The following is a 16689-nucleotide window of genomic DNA, read 5'->3' as shown; positions in this document are numbered from 1 at the left end:
ACAACTACCACAAGCAACAAAAATATACCCTGAAGAAGAGGGAGATTCTACTTTCCAGAGTTACTACATTAAAATATTCAAAATGTCCCGTTTTCAACAACAACAAAAATCACTAGGCATGCAAAGGAACAAGAAAGTATGGCAATACACAGGAACAAAATAAATTGATAAAAACTGTCCCTGAGGAAGCCCATACATTGGATTTATCAGACAACACTTTAAATAAACTATTGTAAATATACTCAGAGAGTTAAAGGAAAGCAGTCCAAATAACTAAAAGAAAGAACACAAACAAAGTCTCAGGAAGTAGAAAATATCAATAAAGAGGCAGAAATTATTAAAAGGAACCAAACAGAAATTCTAGAGTTGAAGACTACAACTGAAATGAACAATTTAATCACTGGGGTTCAATAGCCGATTTTGGCAGGCAGAAGAGAGAATTATTGAACTTGAAGTAGGTCAATGGGAATAACGGTTACTACCTGAGTAACACAAATGGGAAAAAACGAAGAAAAAATGAACGGAGTCTAAGAGATCTGTGGGACACCATCAAACATACCAATACATCTACAATGGGAATTCAAGAAGGAGAGGAGAGAGAGAAAGGGGAATAAAGAACATCTGGGGCCAGGCACGGTGGCTCATGCCTGTAATCCTAGCACTTTGGGAGTCCACAGTGGGCAGAATGAGTGAGCACAGGTGTTCAACACCAGCAAGGACAACATGGTGAAACCCTGTCTCTACAAAGAATACAAAAAATTAGCCAAGCATGGTGGAGTGCACCTACAGTCCCAGCTACCGAAGACACTGAGGTGGGAGGATTGCTTCAGCCTGGGAGGTCAAGGCTGTAGTGAGCCACAGTTGTACCACTGCACTCCAGTCTGGGTGACAGAGGGAGACCTTGTTTCAAAATAAGAAAAAAGAATATCTGGGCCGGAAACAGTGGCTCATGCCTGTAATCCCAGCAGTTTGGGAGGCTGAGGCGGGAGGACTGCTTGAGCTCAGGAGCTTGAAACCAGCTTGGGCAACACAGTGAAACATCACCTCTACTAAAAATTTAAAAATTTGCCAGCGGGGTGCGGTGGCTCATGCCTGTAATCCCAGTACTTTGAAAGGCAGAGGTAGGTGGATCACCTGAAGTCAGAAATTCGAGACCAGCCTGACCAACATGGTGAAACCCCATCTCTACTAAAAATACAAAAAATAGGCAGGCGTGGGTGGTGCGTGACTATAATCACAGCTACTCGGGAGTCTGAGGCCGGAGAATCGCATGAACCCAGGAGGCAGAGGTTATAGTGAACCGAGATCACACCAATGCACTCCAGTCTGGGCAACAGAGTGAGACTCTGTCTCAAAAAAAAAAAAAAAAATTAAAAATTTAGTCAGGTGTGGTGGCATGCATCAGTAGCCCCAGCTACTCAGCAGGCTGAGGCAAGAGAATCACTTGAGCCTGGGATGTTGAGGCTGCAGTGAGCTGTGATCACGCCACTGCACTCCAGCCTAGGTGATAGAGACCCTATCTCAAAATAAATAAATAATGGCCAAAACCTCCCCAAATTTAATGAAATACATGAATCTACACATCCAAGCTCAACAAACTCCAAGTAGAATAAACTCAGTTCCACACTGACATGCATTATAATCAAATTATTGAAAGCCAAATACAAGGAATCTTGAAATTAGCAAGATAAGTGACTCATCATGCACAAGGAATCCTCAGACTAGCAGCTGATTTCTTTTTTTTTTTTTTTTTTTTTTCTTGAGATAGAGTTTCACTCTTGTGGCCCAGGCTAGAGTTCAATGGTGCCATCTTGGCTCACCACAACCTCCGCCTCCCAGGTTCAAGTGATTCTTCTGCCTCAGCCTCCCGAGTAGCTGCGATTACAGGCATGCACCACCACACCCAGCTAATTTTGTATTTTTAGTAGAGATGGGGTTTCTCCATGTTGGTCAGGCTGGTCTCGAACTCCCAGCCTCAGGTGATCTGCTCACCTCGGGCTCCCAAAGTGCTGGGATTACAGGCATGAGCCACCACGCCCAGCCAGCAGCTGATTTCTTATTGAAATCATGGAGGCCAAAAGGAAATGGGATGACATATTCAAACTGCTAAAAGTAAAAAATAAAACACTCCTTTTTTTTTGTTGTTGTTGTTTTTGTTTTTTTTTTGAGACAGAGTCACGCTCTGTCGCCCAAACTGGAGTGCAGTGGCGTGATCTTGGCTCACTGCAACCTCCACCTCCTGAGTTCAAGTGATTCTCCTGCCTCAGCCTCCCGAGTAGCTGGGATTACAGGCTCGTGCCACCACGCCCGACTAATTTTTTGGACTTTTAGTAGAGATGGGGTTTCACCATGTTAGCCAGAATGGTCTCGATCTTCTGACCTCGTGATCCACCCGCCTCAGCCTCCCAAAGTGCTGTGATTACAGGCGAGAGCCACCGTGCCCAGCCCTAAAAACAAAAAACTCTTAACCGAGAATTCTATAAGTGGCAAAACTATCCTTCAAAAATTAAAGAGAAATTAAGACATTACCAAATAAACAAAAAATGAAAGTTCTTTACTAGTAAATTTGAAGTACAAGAAATGCTATATTTTATAATATGTTTTCTGATTACAATGGAAAGAAACTAGAAATCAACAGCAGAAGGAAAACTGCCACAAATATGTGGAAATTAAACAATACACTCTTAAATAAACAATGAGTCAAAGAAGAAATCAGAGGGAAATTAGAAAGTACCTAGAGAAAAATGAATATGAAAACACAACATACCAAAGCTTATGAGTTGCTGTAAATGCAGTGCTAAGATGTTTATAACTGTAGATGTGTACTTTAATAAAGAAGAAAGATCTCAAATTGACAATCTAACTTTATACCTCAAGGAACTAAAGAAAAACAAATGAAGCCCAAAGCTAGCAGAAGGAAGAAAATAATAAAGATTAGAACAGAGATAAATGAAGCGAGAATAGAAAAAAATAAGAAAAAAAAATTTAAGTTCAATGAACTTGACAAACTCTTAGCTAGATTAAGAAAAAGAGAGAAGTCTCAACTAAAATCAGAAATGAAAAAGAGGATATTAAAACTGATGCCAGCCAGGCACGGTGGCTCATGCCTGTAATCCCAGCACTTTGGGAGGCCAAGGGAGGTGGATTACTTGAGGCCAGGAGTTTGAGACCAGCCTGGCCAACATGGCGAAACCCTGTCTCTAGTATAAACATACAAAAACATTAGCCAGGCATGGTGGTGGTCGCCTGTAATCCCAGCTACAAGAGAGGCTGAGGCAAGATAATCACTTTAACCCAGGAGGCAGAGGTTGCAGCGAGCCAAGATTGCACCACTGCACTCCAGCCTGGGTGACAGAGTAAGACTCTGTCTCCAAAAAACAACAACAACCAAAAAGAAACTGATGCCAAGGAGTTACGAAGGATTATTAAGAGAAAACCAAGGACAATTGTATGTCAAGTTGGATAACCTAGAAGAAATGGATAAATCCCTAGAAAAACACAGCCTACCACACTGAATCATGAACAAACATAAAATATAAACAGACCTATTAACTAGTAAGGAAATTGAATCAGTAACCAAAAACCTCTCAGCTAGGTGAGGTGGCTCATGCCTTTAATCCCAGCACTTTGGGAGGCTGAGACAGGAGGATTGCTCGAGGCCAGGAGTTTCTGACCAGCCTGGGCAACTTGAAAACCTCATCTCTACAAAATATATAAAAAAACAGCTGGGTGTGGTGGCACACACCTGTAGTCCCAGCTACTCAGGAGGCTGAGGTGGGAGGATCACTTGAGCTTTGGAGATTGAGGCGGCAGTAAGCTGTGATCGTGTCACGTCACTGCACTCCAGCCAGGGTGACAGAGTGAGAACCTGTCTCAAAAAGAGAAAAAAAACCTCTCAACAAATTCTATTATACAAAACATTTAAAGAATTAAATAATCTTTCTGAACTCTTCCCCAAAATTAAAGAGGAAGAAACACTTCTAGGCTCACTTTATGAGGCCAGCATTACCCTGATACTGAAGCCAGACAAAGATACTACAATAAAATAAAATTACAGGTCGGTATCTCTCATGAATATTGATATAAAAAATCCTCAACAAAATATTAGCAAACCAAATTCAGCAGCACATTAAAAGGACTATACACTATGACCAAATGGGGTTTATTCCTAGAATGCAAGGATGGTTCAACATAGGAAAATCAATCAATGTAATACACCATATGAACAAAATGAAGGAAAAAAACCATGTGATCATCACAATCTATGCAGAAAAAGCATATGAAAAGATTCAGTATATTTTTGGCCCGGCGTGGTGGCTCACGCCTGTAATCCCAGCACTTTGGGAGGCCGAGGCGGGTGGATCACGAGGTCAGGAGATCGAGATCATCCTGGCTAACAGGGTGAAACCCCGTCTTCTCTACTAAAAATACAAAAAATTAGCCGGTTGTGGTGGCTGGCACCCGTAGTCCCAGCTACTCAGGAGGCTGAAGCAGGAGAATGGCATGAACCTGGGAGGCAGAGCTGACGGTGAGCCGAGATTGCACCACTGCACTCTAGCCTGGGCGACAGAGCGAGACTCTGTCTCAAAAAAAAAGAAAAAAAAGAAAAGAAAAGATTCAATATATTTTCACAATAAAAACACTCAACAAACTAAAAGTAGAAGGAAGCTACCTCAACATAATAAAAGCCATATATGAAAAGCCTGCAGCTAACAGCATACTGAATGGCAAAAGACTGAAAGCTTCCCCTCTAAGATTAGAAACAAGGCAAGGATGCCTGCTTTCACCACTTCTGTTCAACATAGTATTGGAAGTCCTAGCCAGAGCAATCAGGCAAAAAATAAAATAAATAAATAAATGGTATTCATATTTGGAAGGAAGAAGTAAAATTAACTCCATTCACAGATGGCATGATCTTATATGTAAATAAACCTAAAGAGTCCACCAAAAAGTTGTCAAAATAAGTGAATTCAGTAAAGTAGCAGCATATAAAATCAACCCATACATATAGTTGCATTTCTATACACTAATTATGAATGATCCAAAAAGGAGATTAAGGAAACAATTCCATTTACAATAGCATCAAAAAGAATAAAATACTTAGGAACAAACCTCACCAAGGAGGTGAAAGGTTTGTACACTGAAAACTATAAAACATTGGTGAAAAAATATTGAAGACATAAATAAATGGAAAGATGTCCCATGTTCATGGATTTGAAAACTTAATAAGGCTAAGACGTCCAGGCTACCCAAGTGATTCAGAGATTCAACACAATCCCTACCAAATCTCAACAACACTTTTTGCACAAACAGAAAGTGACATAATAAAATTCATATAGAATCTCAAGGGACCCCAAAAAGCCAAATAATTTTTAAAAAGAAGAACAAAGAGGATTCACACTTCCTGATTTCAAAGTATATTACAAAGCTACAGTAACCAAAACAGCATGGTACTGGCATTAAAGATAAACAGACCAATGGACTAGAATAGAGAGAAATAAATCCTCACATATATGTGAGAATTGATCAAATAATCTTCAACAAAGGTACTAACATGACTCAGTGAGGAAAAGACAATCTATTTAACAAATGATGTCCTTTTAGAAAACTGGATATCCACATGCAAAAGAATGAAGTCATACCGTTATCTTACATCGTATGCAAAAATTAACTCAAAATGGATTAAAGACTTAAACATAAGACCCAAAACTATAAAAACTCCTAGAAAAAAACATAGTGAAAATCTTTGTGACATTGGACTTGGCAATGACTTCTTGGATAAGAAAACAAAAGCACAGGCAACGAAAGAACAAAAAAACAAATGGGACTATATCAAACTTAAAAATTGTGTATCGGCCGGGCGCGGTGGCTCACGCTTGTAATCCCAGCACTTTGGGAGGCTGAGGCGGGCAGATCACGAGGTCAGGAGATCAAGACCACAGTGAAACCCCGTCTCTACTAAAAAAAAATACAAAAAATTAGCCGGGCGTGGTGGCGGGCGCCTGTAGTCCCAGCTACTCAGAGAGGCTGAGGCAGGAGAATGGCGTGAACCCGGGAGGCGAAGCTTGCAGTGAGCCGAGATTGCGCCACTGCACTCCAGCCTGGGCGACAGAGCGAGACTCCGTCTCAAAAAAAAAAAAAAAAAATTGTGTATCAAAGGACACGATCACCAGAATGAAACAGCAACCTATGGAATGGGAGAAAATATTTCAAATTGTATTTATGATAAGGGATTAATATCTAGAGTATGTAAAGAGCTCCCTGTAATCCCAGCACTTTGGGAGGCCAAGGTGGGTGGATCACCTGAGGTCAGTAGTTTGAGACCAGCCAGGCCAACATGGTGAAACCCCGTCTCTACTAAAAATACAAAAAATCGGCCAGGCGCAGTGGCTCACACCTGTAATCCCAGCACTTTGGGAGGCCGAGGCGGGTGGATCACAAGATCAGGAGATCAAGACCATCCTGGCTAACACAGTGAAACCCCGTCTCTACTAAAAAATAGAAAAAATTAGCCAGGTGTGGTGGCAGGCACCCATAGTCCCAGCTACTCAGGAGGCTGAGGCAGGAGAATGGCGTGAATCGGGGAGGTGGAGCTTGCAGTGAGCCGAGATTGCACCATTGCACTCCAGCCTGGGCAACAAGAGCAATAATACACAAATGGCCAATGAGCATATAAAAAGATTGTCATTACTAATCATCAGAGAAATACAAATCAAAACCACAATGAGACATCACCTTATACCCATTAGGATGGTTAATATTTAAAAAACCAACAGGTCCAGGCATGGTGGCTCATCACTTTGGGAGGCCAAGGTGAGTGGATCACTTGATGCTAAGAGTTTGAGACCAGCCTGGCCAACACAGTGAAACCCCATCTCTACTAAAAATACAAAAAACTGGGTGTAGTGGCATATGCCTGTAATCCTGGCTACTCAGGAGGCTGAAGGCATGTGAATCACTTGAACCCCGGAAGCTAAGGCTGCAATGAGCCAAGATCCTGCTGCTACACTACAGCCTGAATGACAGAGTGAGACTCTATCAAAAAAGGGAAGGGAGGGGAGGAGAGGGGGAGCGGGAGGGAGAAGGAAGGGAGGGAGAAAGGAAAGGAAAGGAAAGGAAAGGAAAGGAAAGGAAAGGAAAGGAGAGAAGAGAAGAGAAGAGAAGAGAAGAGAAGAGAAGAGAAGAGAAGAAAAACAAGTGTTGGTGAGGATGTGGAGAAACCAGAACTCTTGTGCACTGTTGCTAATGTAAAATGAGTAGCTGCTATGGAAAACAGTCTGGAGGCTCCTCAAAAAAAATTAAAAATAGAACTACCGTACAAGTTAGCAATCCTGCTTCTGGGTATACATCCAAAAGAATTGCCAGCAGTGTCTTGAATAGATATTTGAATACTTATGTTGATAGCAGCACTATTCACAATAACCAGGAGGTGGAAGCAACCTAAATGTCCATCAGTGCCTGAATGGATAAACAAAATGTGGCACATACATACAATGGAATATTTTTCAACCTTAAAAGAAGGAAATCCTGTTACATGCTATAACATGGACGAACCTTGAGGATCTTATGCTAAGTTAAATAAACCAGCCACAAAAAAACAAATATTGTGATTACATTTACATGAGGTATCTTAAGTAGTCAAATTCATAGAAACAGAAAGTAGAATGGTTGTTACTAGGTGTCATGGGGAGAGGGATAGAGGGAATTGTTTAATGGGAAGAGAATTGTTGGTAAAAGTATAGTGAAGTGGGCACTCAGAGTACTGAGAGGAATGTCAATTGATATAATTCTGTAGGGCAATTCTGCAATAAGTATATTTTAATGTATAGTCATGTATATTTTAATATTTTGAACAATGATTTTTATATTTTCAATAAATATTTTTAATCCTTTTTAAAAGTCTAATCCTCTGACCTCACAATTCCCCTTTCGGGAATATATCCCAAAGAAACATTTTGACAGGTAGGCAAAATTATGTTTTCAAAAATGTTCATTGCAGGAATGTTTATAGTGATGATCAAAAAACCACAAACAAAAAACAAAAACCCGGACTATTCCAGATTAGGGGTTGAGTAAAGATTTATGCACACTGGAATACCAGCCATTGAAAATAATGATGTAGATACACTAGAAAACATTCCCAATATACTGGTAAATGAGGAAAATAAGTTATAAAGCAGTTGGAGAAAAAAACTGTTTATTTCCATGTGGAAAAGTACAGAAGGACATATACCAAAATGTAAACATTACTGGTAAAAATTTGGGATAACAGATTTTTTTTCTGATTCTTCTATAATGACAGGTTTTCAGCACACGTTTTAACAATGCATAAAATAAAACAACTCAATGATTCCCATTTTACAGTAGAGTCTGGCCCACATGTTCATGACTTCTCAGGTGGGGTCAGAAAAACTCTACAAAACACAGCAAGCTGTGATGCATTTCTCAACTGTGTATTGTGAATAGGCAAGAGGAGTCAAAATATAATGGGAACTCCAAACAGTTCATGGAATTAAAAGATAAAAACATAAACCTTATTTCTCAACATAAGTTCCAACAAGTTCAAGACACTTTAGTAAGCTATGACACAAGCCGTTTAGTCCATCCCTAAAGAAGTGAGGGTCCTGGAAATGTAATCATGCCAAGGCAGTCTTTTTTACATGTTTAACAGAAGAAAAATGGGTGCCCAATCAAGATTTTTAAGATTAGGAAACAAAGCCGGCCGGGCGCAGTGGCTCACGCCTGTAATCCCAGCACTTTGGGAGGCTGAGGCAGGCAGATCATGAGGTCAGGAGATCGAGACCATCCTGGCTAACACAATGAAACCCCATCAGTGGGTTTAGTCTCTACTAAAAATACAAAAAATTAGCAGGGTGTGGTGGCGGGTGCCTGTAGTCCCAGCTACTTGGGAGGCTAAGGCAGGAGAATGGCATGAACCTGGGAGACAGAGCTTGCAGTGAGCTGAGATTGTGCCATTGGACTCCAGTATAGGTGACAGAGCGAGCCTCCGTCTCAAAAAAAAAAAAAAGATTAAGAAACAAAATAAATCAGGAGCCTAATGATCCGTGAATGCCTGATTTCCCATCAAAACCCTTGCAAAATTGCCCTTGTTTGATGAGAACGATGAACAGGAGCATTGTCATAGTGGAGAAGGACTCTCTAGTAAAGCTTTCCTGGGTGTTTTTCTGCTAAAGCTTTGGCTAATTTTCTTAAAACAAAGCAGATGTTACCATTCTTTGGCCCTCCAGAAAGTCAATAAAGAAAATGCCTTGAGCATCTCAAAAAACTGTTGCCATGACTTTTGCTCTTGACCTGTCTGTCCACTTTTGCTTTGAGTGGACCACTTCCACATTTTTGTAGCCATTGTTTTGATTGTGCTTTATCTTCAGGATCATACTGGTAAAGCCATGTTTCATTTCCTGTTACAATTCTTTGAAGAAATGCTTCAGGATCTTGATCCCACATATTTAAATTTTCCACTGCAAGTTCTGCTCTTGCCTGCAGCTGATCTGGGCACTATAGTTTTGGCCCCCATTGAATGGAAAGTTTGCTCAACTTTAATTCTGTAAACTGAACCAAATAATATGTGTACAGTATTGGCTACTGTTTCTGCTGTTAATCATGAATTCTCTTCAATTAGGGCATGAACAAGATGAATTTTTCCTCACAAATTAATGTGGATGGTCTGCCACTACAGGCTTCATCTATTTATTTATTTATTTTATTTTTTTGAGACGGAGTCTCACTCAGGAGTGTCACCCAGGCTGGAATGCAGTGGCGAGATCTCCACTCACTGCAACCTCCACCTCCTGAGTTCAAGCAATTCTCCTGCCTCAGCCTCCCAAGTAGCTGGGATTACAGGAACCCACCACCACCGCCAACTAATTTTTGTATTTTTAGTAGAGATGGGGTTTCGTCATTTTGGCCAGGCTGGTCTCAGACTCCTAACCTCAGGTGATCCACCTGCCTCAGCCTCCCAAAGTGCTGGGATTACAGACGTGAGTCACCATGCCCAGCCTATTTATTTATTTATTTGAGACAGAGTCTTACTCTGTCGCCCAGGCTGAAATGCAGTGGCGCGATCTTGGCTCACTGCAACCTCCGCCTCCTGGGTTCAAGCGATTCTCCCGCCTCAGCCTCCTGAGTAGCTGGGATTACAGGCATGCACCACCACACCTGGCTAATTTTTTTATTTTTAGTAGAGACGGGGTTTCATCATGTTGGTCAGGCTGGTCTCGAACTCCTGACTTTGTGATCTGCCCACCTTGGTCTCCCAAAATGCTGGGATGACAGGCATGAGCCACCATGCCCAGCCTATTTATTTTTTGAGACAGAGTTTTGCTCTTGTTGCCCAGGCTGGAATGCAATGGCGTGATCTTGGCTCATTGCAACCTCAGCCTCTCAGGTTCAAGCGATTCTCCTGCTTCGGCCTCCCAAGTAGTTGGGATTACAGGTGCCACCACCACACCCAGCTAACTTTGTATTTTTAGTAGAGATGGGGTTTCCCCATGTTGGCCAAGCTGGTCTGGAACTCCTGACCTCAGGCAATACACCCACTTTGGCCTCCCAAAGTGCTGGGATTACAACCGTGAGCCACTGTGCCCTGCCCAGGCTTCATCTTTAACATCATCTTGTCCCTTCTCTTTTTTGAGACAAGGTCTCACTCTGTCACCCAGGCTGGAGGCTGGAGTGCAGTGGCACAATCTCAGCTCACTGCAACCTCCACCTCCCAGGTTCAAGTGATTCTCCCAACTCAGCCTCCCAAGTAGCTAGGACTACAGGCACATGCCACCACATCCAATTATTTTTTGTATTTTTAGTAGAGATAGGGTTTTACCATGTTGCCCAGGCTGGTTTTAAACTCCTGGACTCAAGTGATCTACCCACCTCAGCCTCCCAAAGTTCTGGGATTACAGGCATCAGCCACTGCACCCAGCCCTTGTTCCTTCTTTTTCAATTTTATTTATTTACTTATTTTGATATGGAGTCTCGCTGTGTTGCCCAGGCTGGAGTGCAGTCACGTGATCTCAACTTACTGCAACCTCCGCCTCCTGGGTTCCCGCAATTCTCCTGCCTCAGCCTCCCAAATACCTGGGATTACAGGCATGTGCCACCACGCCTGGCTAATTTTACGTATTCTTAGTAGAGACAGGGTTTCACCATGTTGGCCAGCTGGTCTCAAACTCCTGACCTCAAGTGAGCCACTTGCCTCGGCCTCCCAAAGTGCTGGGATTGCAGGTGTGAGCCATCACGCCTGGCCTCTTGTCCCTTCTTTTACATTATCCGTTTGTAAACTGCTGATTTATTTGGGCCATTTCCCCATAAACTTTTCCTAAAGCATCAATGGTTTCACCATTCTTCCACCCAAGCTTTACCATAAATTTGATGTTTGTTCTTCCTTCAATTTTAGCAGTATTTATGCTGCTCTGATAGGAGCCCTTTTTCAAATTGATGTCTTATCTTTCTTAGCGCCTCAAACTAAATCCTGTTCAGTCATGTTATAACAAGTTAGTATGAGTTAATTTTGGTGGAAAAATAATCTGGAATCCACGCATAGTTTCTTCGCAACCCATATTTTCCATGATCTTTTTGAAGACTCCTCATAGAATCAATCTTCTCCTGCTGAAGTTTTTTTTTTAGTTTCCTTTTTTAATAACATCTTTTATTTGTATACAATTATAAAGTACAAACTTGCTTTATTCGGATTTTTCTTATTTAAAAAAAATTTATTTTTAGTCAACTTACTCCATTTTCAGCAGTTTGCTCTGACAGAATAAATTACAAACTATTGTTTCGCTTAATCCTTTTAATCACCATGTCAGGCACACAGGTTGGAGGATATTAGCTCCCATTTTACAAAAGGTGGAAACACTGTACCCATATTTAGTGTAAGACAGAGCTGGGATATAAGCCTTGGGCTTCCATAGTCACAACTGCTTTTTTCCATAACTTTGTAATACATCATTTTAAAGCAATCTGATTTCACAATGTTTTACCGTATAAGAGTAACATCTATAGCATCTCTTCTTGGCAGGTTACCTCTGGAGAGAACCAATGTAATTACCTCATAAGCTGGCACTTTTTTTTTCTTTTTTTTTTTTGAGATGGCGTGATCTCGGTTCACTGCAACCTCTGCCTCCTTGGGTTCAAGCAATTCTCCTGCCTCAGTCTACCAAGTAGCTGGGATTACAGGCACGTAACACCATGCCTGGCTATAGTTTCTTTTTTTTTCTTTTTCTTTTTTTTTTAAATTTTATTTTGTGAGATGAGATCCCACTATTTTGCTCAGTGTGATCTTGAACTCCTGGCCTCAAGTGATGCTCCCACCTCAGCCTCTTGAATAGGTGGGACTACAGATGTGCACCACTATCTCTGGTTCTTTAAAGTAGTTTCTATCCAGGAAGCTAGGGTACTAATAGAGCCTTCTTTAGTGAGAAGAAAACAGAGAAAGAGTCCTTTTCTTTTTAGAGGGACAGCTGGAGTGTTACAGGAGTTAATGCACAGTACCTAAGTTCAAATCCAAATCCAAGCTCTCCCACATGCACTTTAAGCAAATGACTTTTTTGTTTTCCTAGCTGTGAAATGAGGGAAACAGTACTGATCTTCACTGTAGATAGACTGTTTTTTTGTTTTGTTTTGTTTTGTTTTGAGACAGAGTCTCACCCTGTTACCCTGGCTGGAGTGTAGTGTCATGATCTCAGCTCACTACAACCTCCCCTCTGCCTCCCAGGCTCAAGCAATTCTCATGCCTCAGCCTCCTAAGTCGCTGGGATTACAGACGTGCACCACCATGCCCGGCTAATTTTTGTATTTTTAGTAGGGACAGGGGTTTCACCATGTTAGCCAGGCTGGTCTTGAACTCCTGGTCTCATGTAATCACTGGCCTTGGCCTCCCAAAGTGCTGGGATTACAGGCGTGAGTCACCATGCCTGGCTGGTAAAGTGGTTTTAACTACAGTATAAAGCTCTTGGAACTAAGAACAGTACTTGAAATAGTGTTCAATAAATGCTATTTTTCAGGAGCACAAAATGGATCCCATAAAGGTAATTCAAAGGACCACAAAAATCAGTGTTTCTGTGTTTTTTTAAAACATGCTTTCTTACCTTCCTCCAACACACAAGCAGCAAAGTAGAGACACACCCATAGCCCAAGTGAGAAGACACCCAAACACCAAATTAGAAATGACTTCACAGGCAGCCCCGGAGTCAAAGCCGATTCCCGGACCAGTCCCATCCCACAGCAGCCTGCCTCCTCTTTCAACATGACAGAGGCTGCTGTGTCCTTCGCCAAGGACTCCCTGGCAGGTGGAGTGGCCACAGTCATCTCCAAGATGGCGGTAGCACCCATCGAGCGGGTCAAGCTGCTGCTACAGGTGCAGCATGCCAGCAAGCAGATCGTTGCAGATAAGCAATACAAGGGCCTTAGAGACTGCATGGTCTGTATTCCCAAGGAGCATGGAGTCCTCTCCTGGTGCAGTAACCTGGCCAGTGTCATCAGATACTTCCCCCACCCAGGCTCTTAACTTCGCCTTCAAAGATAAATACAAGCAGATCTTCCTGGGTGGTGTGGACAAGAGGTCTCAGTTTTGGCGCTACTTTGCAGGGAATCTGGCATCAGGCGGTGCCACTGGGGCCACATCCTTGTGTTTTGTGTACCCTCTTGATTTTGCCCATACTCATGTAGCAGCTGATGTGGGCAAAGCTGGAGCTGAAAGGGAATTCTGAGGCTTCAGTGACTGCCTGGTTAAGATCTACAAATCTGATGGGATTAAGAGCCTGTACCAAGGCTTTAACGTGTCTGTGCAGGGTATTACCTACCGAGCTGCCTGCTGCCTACTTCGGTATCTATGACACTGCAAAGGGAATGCTTCCGGATCCCAAGAACACTCACATTGTCATCAGTTGGATGATGCACAGACTGTCACTGCCGTTGCTGGGTTGACTTCCTATCCATTTAACACCATTCGCCGCTGCATGATGATGCAGTCAGGATGCAAAGGAACTGACATCATGTACACAGGCACATTTGACTGCTGGAGGAAGATTATTCATGATGAGGGAAGCAAAGCTTTTTTCAAGGGTGCATGGTCCAATGTTCTGAGAGGCATGGGTGGTGCTTTTGTGTTTGTCTTGTATGATGAAACCAAGAAGTACATGTAAGTTATTTCCTAGGATTTTTCCCCATTTGAACAGGCATGTTGTAGTATATAACATATCTTGAGCATTCTTTTTTTTTGAGATGGAGTCTCCCTCTATTGCCCAGGGTGAAGTGCAGTGGCACAATCTCGGGTCATTGCAACCTCCACCTTTTGGGTTCAAGCAATTCTCCTGCCTCAACCTCCTGAGTAGCTGGGACTACAGGCACCCGCCACCACTCCCAGCTGTTTTTTTTGTCTGTTTGTTTTTTTAGTAGAGACGGGGTTTCACAATATTGGCCAGGCTGGTCCTGAATTCCCGATCTTGTGATCCACCCACCTCGACCTCCCAAAGTGCTGGGATTACAGGCGTGGGCCACCGCGCCCGGCTATCTTGAGCATTCTTGACAGACTCCTCGCTGTCAATTTATCAGGGGCAACTATTTACTGGTTGGAAATGGGAAGCAATAATATTCATCTGACCAGTTTTCTCTTAAAGCCATTTCTATGATGATGATGATGATGATGATGGGACTCAATTATGTTTTTTATTTCAGTCACTCCTAATAACAAATTTGGAGAAATAAAAATATCTTAAAAAGAAAAGAAAAGGCTTCACACCATGGAATGACAAGTGCTCAAATGGCTCTCAGTAAGTGCTCACGAGGACACCACTGTCAGAGTAGTGAGCAATCATCTACCACAAAATGGAACAAAGTACCAGAGGTACGTAGGAAGCAGGTGAGGACATAAAACCTCTAAGGCCCATATAAATCTGTCAAGAAAACTTTCTGGAGGAAGGAAAGACAGAAGAAAGATCTGGATATCAGCATTTGGTAATGTCTACTTCGATCTTCCTGACAACTACATTCAAACCGACCTGAGTGTGCTGGCCCCAAGCACATCATCCAGCTTGAGTTTCAATGCTGATTGGGAGAAAAGGAAATTGAGGGCAAGTCAGAGCCCAGAAAGGAGCGTAATTTAGAACTGCACAGCGGGGGAGACTGAGTTTGAGTGTGGGAAACAGGAAAGGGGGTGCGTGGGGTAAAGAGGGGAGCGCAGTGGAGTCAGGCCTTAGTGAACAAGTGTGCCTTGAAGGTGGAGATGGGCACCCCTCTGGCTGAGTCAGCTCCAGTAGAGAACTCAGGGGCCAGCAGCAGGCACCGCAAGGAGCAAAGCAACTGGTGTAAGCCCCACAGCTTCCTGCGACCAACAGTGCCTCATTGTGCCCAGGCACCTGTTCAGTCCCATTTTTTATTCTAAGACAGGATCTGGCTCTGTCACCCAGGCTGGAGTGCAGTGGTACAATCTGGGCTCACTGCAGCCCGAACTCCTGGGTTCAAGCAATCCTCTTACCATCGCCTCCCAAGCAGCTGGGATTATGGGTGCACACCACCATGGCCCGCTAATTTTCTACTTTTTGTAGAGATGGGGTCTCACTATGTTGCCCAGCCTTGCCTCAAACTCCTGGGCCACCTCAGCTTCCCAAAGTGTTGGGATTAGAGGCATGAGCCACTGCACCCGGCCTCAGTCTTTTCAATCTTTTGTTTTTAAAAGCAGACATCTCCCTGGTTGGAGCAAGGAGGAAACAGGGCTTTATAAAGTTCCGAAGTCCAAGGAGAAGCCCCACAACAGTTTGAGATCTTTCCAGAATGATCCACACTCCACCTCCTCATCCCTCTTACCAAAGTGCGACACCTTGTTCGTGGGAGTAGAAGGAGATACACACCCAGTACCTGTCCTCATCCAACAAAGTCGCAGGCACCGAAGGGCAGCCGCGCTGCCACCGAAGGCCCCCGGCTGCTCACGACCGCCGGTCAGCTCCGGCCTTTCTTCGAAGCAGACACGAGTCTCGCACCCCCTCCCCACGCCGCCCTGAGGAGACACGCGTCTGGGCCTGGCGCCTTTTAGAGGCACATTCCCACCCCCGCCCCTCAAACACACGAGGCCACGCGTTCAGGCCTCCGCCACCTCCACATGCCGGAACACCAGTGGGGGGCGCGCACTCCCAACGGTCAGGGGCGGAGCTAAGAGCGCTGCGCCCAAAAAAGGCGGCAAAGTCCCTGACTCGCTGAGAGTTTGCGAGCCGCCATGTCTATCCCATTTGTCTCCTCTCCTCCGACAGCACGCCGTGCTTCCCCTCAGGCACCTTTCACCATTAGGGATGAGGGCCCCGCGGCGGTTCTCGGTGTGGCTCTGATTCACCGCCATCTTGCTTCGGGCCTCCGGCCGCCCCGCAGATGGAAAAGGGCGGGACCTGCGCCGAGCCGTGGGGCACGTCTCTGAAGGGGAGGGCGGAGATTATGACGTAAGGAGGAGGAGGAGGAGGAGGAGGAGCGAAAGCCGGTCACGTGACGGGGCAGTGCGGGGGGGGGGGGGGGGGCGGAGTCAGGGTAGAGGCCCCCCACTGAGAAAGGGGCGGGCCCTGAGAATTGGCTCGGAGCGCGAAGAGGTGATAGGTGAGTGGCCTCCCGACCTCACCTGCCCCCTTAGCCCCCTGCCTTTAGGTATGGACTTGGGTTGGTCCTGTCAGGAATGATCTCAGCTCACTGCAC

General features: G+C 43.9%; 1 protein-coding gene across 10 annotated transcripts in view; it reads right to left on the bottom strand.

The window, feature by feature from the left end:
• Positions 1–16388, bottom strand: part of WBP2NL (WBP2 N-terminal like) — a 37691-nt gene extending 21303 nt beyond the window's left edge. For 6 of the 10 annotated variants that reach the window (XM_058431112.1, XM_058431111.1, XM_058431110.1 and 3 more), the window contains exon 1: positions 16284–16388. In XM_058431112.1, the coding sequence (XP_058287095.1) occupies positions 16284–16345 (62 nt within the window). In that variant the 5' untranslated portion in view covers positions 16346–16388. Of the gene's footprint in view, positions 1–13890; positions 14033–15819; positions 15964–16283 lie in introns of those variants that run through there. The other 4 variants (XM_058431116.1, XM_058431117.1, XM_058431115.1 and 1 more) reach the window with 4 other exon arrangements.
• Positions 16389–16689: the final 301 nt, after the last annotated feature.

This window comes from Hylobates moloch, unplaced genomic scaffold, assembly GCF_009828535.3.
Source record: "Hylobates moloch isolate HMO894 unplaced genomic scaffold, HMol_V3 SCAFFOLD_19, whole genome shotgun sequence".
NCBI lineage: Eukaryota > Metazoa > Chordata > Mammalia > Primates > Hylobatidae > Hylobates > Hylobates moloch.
The sequence above is the reverse complement of the archived record's forward strand: the minus strand, read 5'-3'. Positions and strand labels throughout refer to the sequence as shown.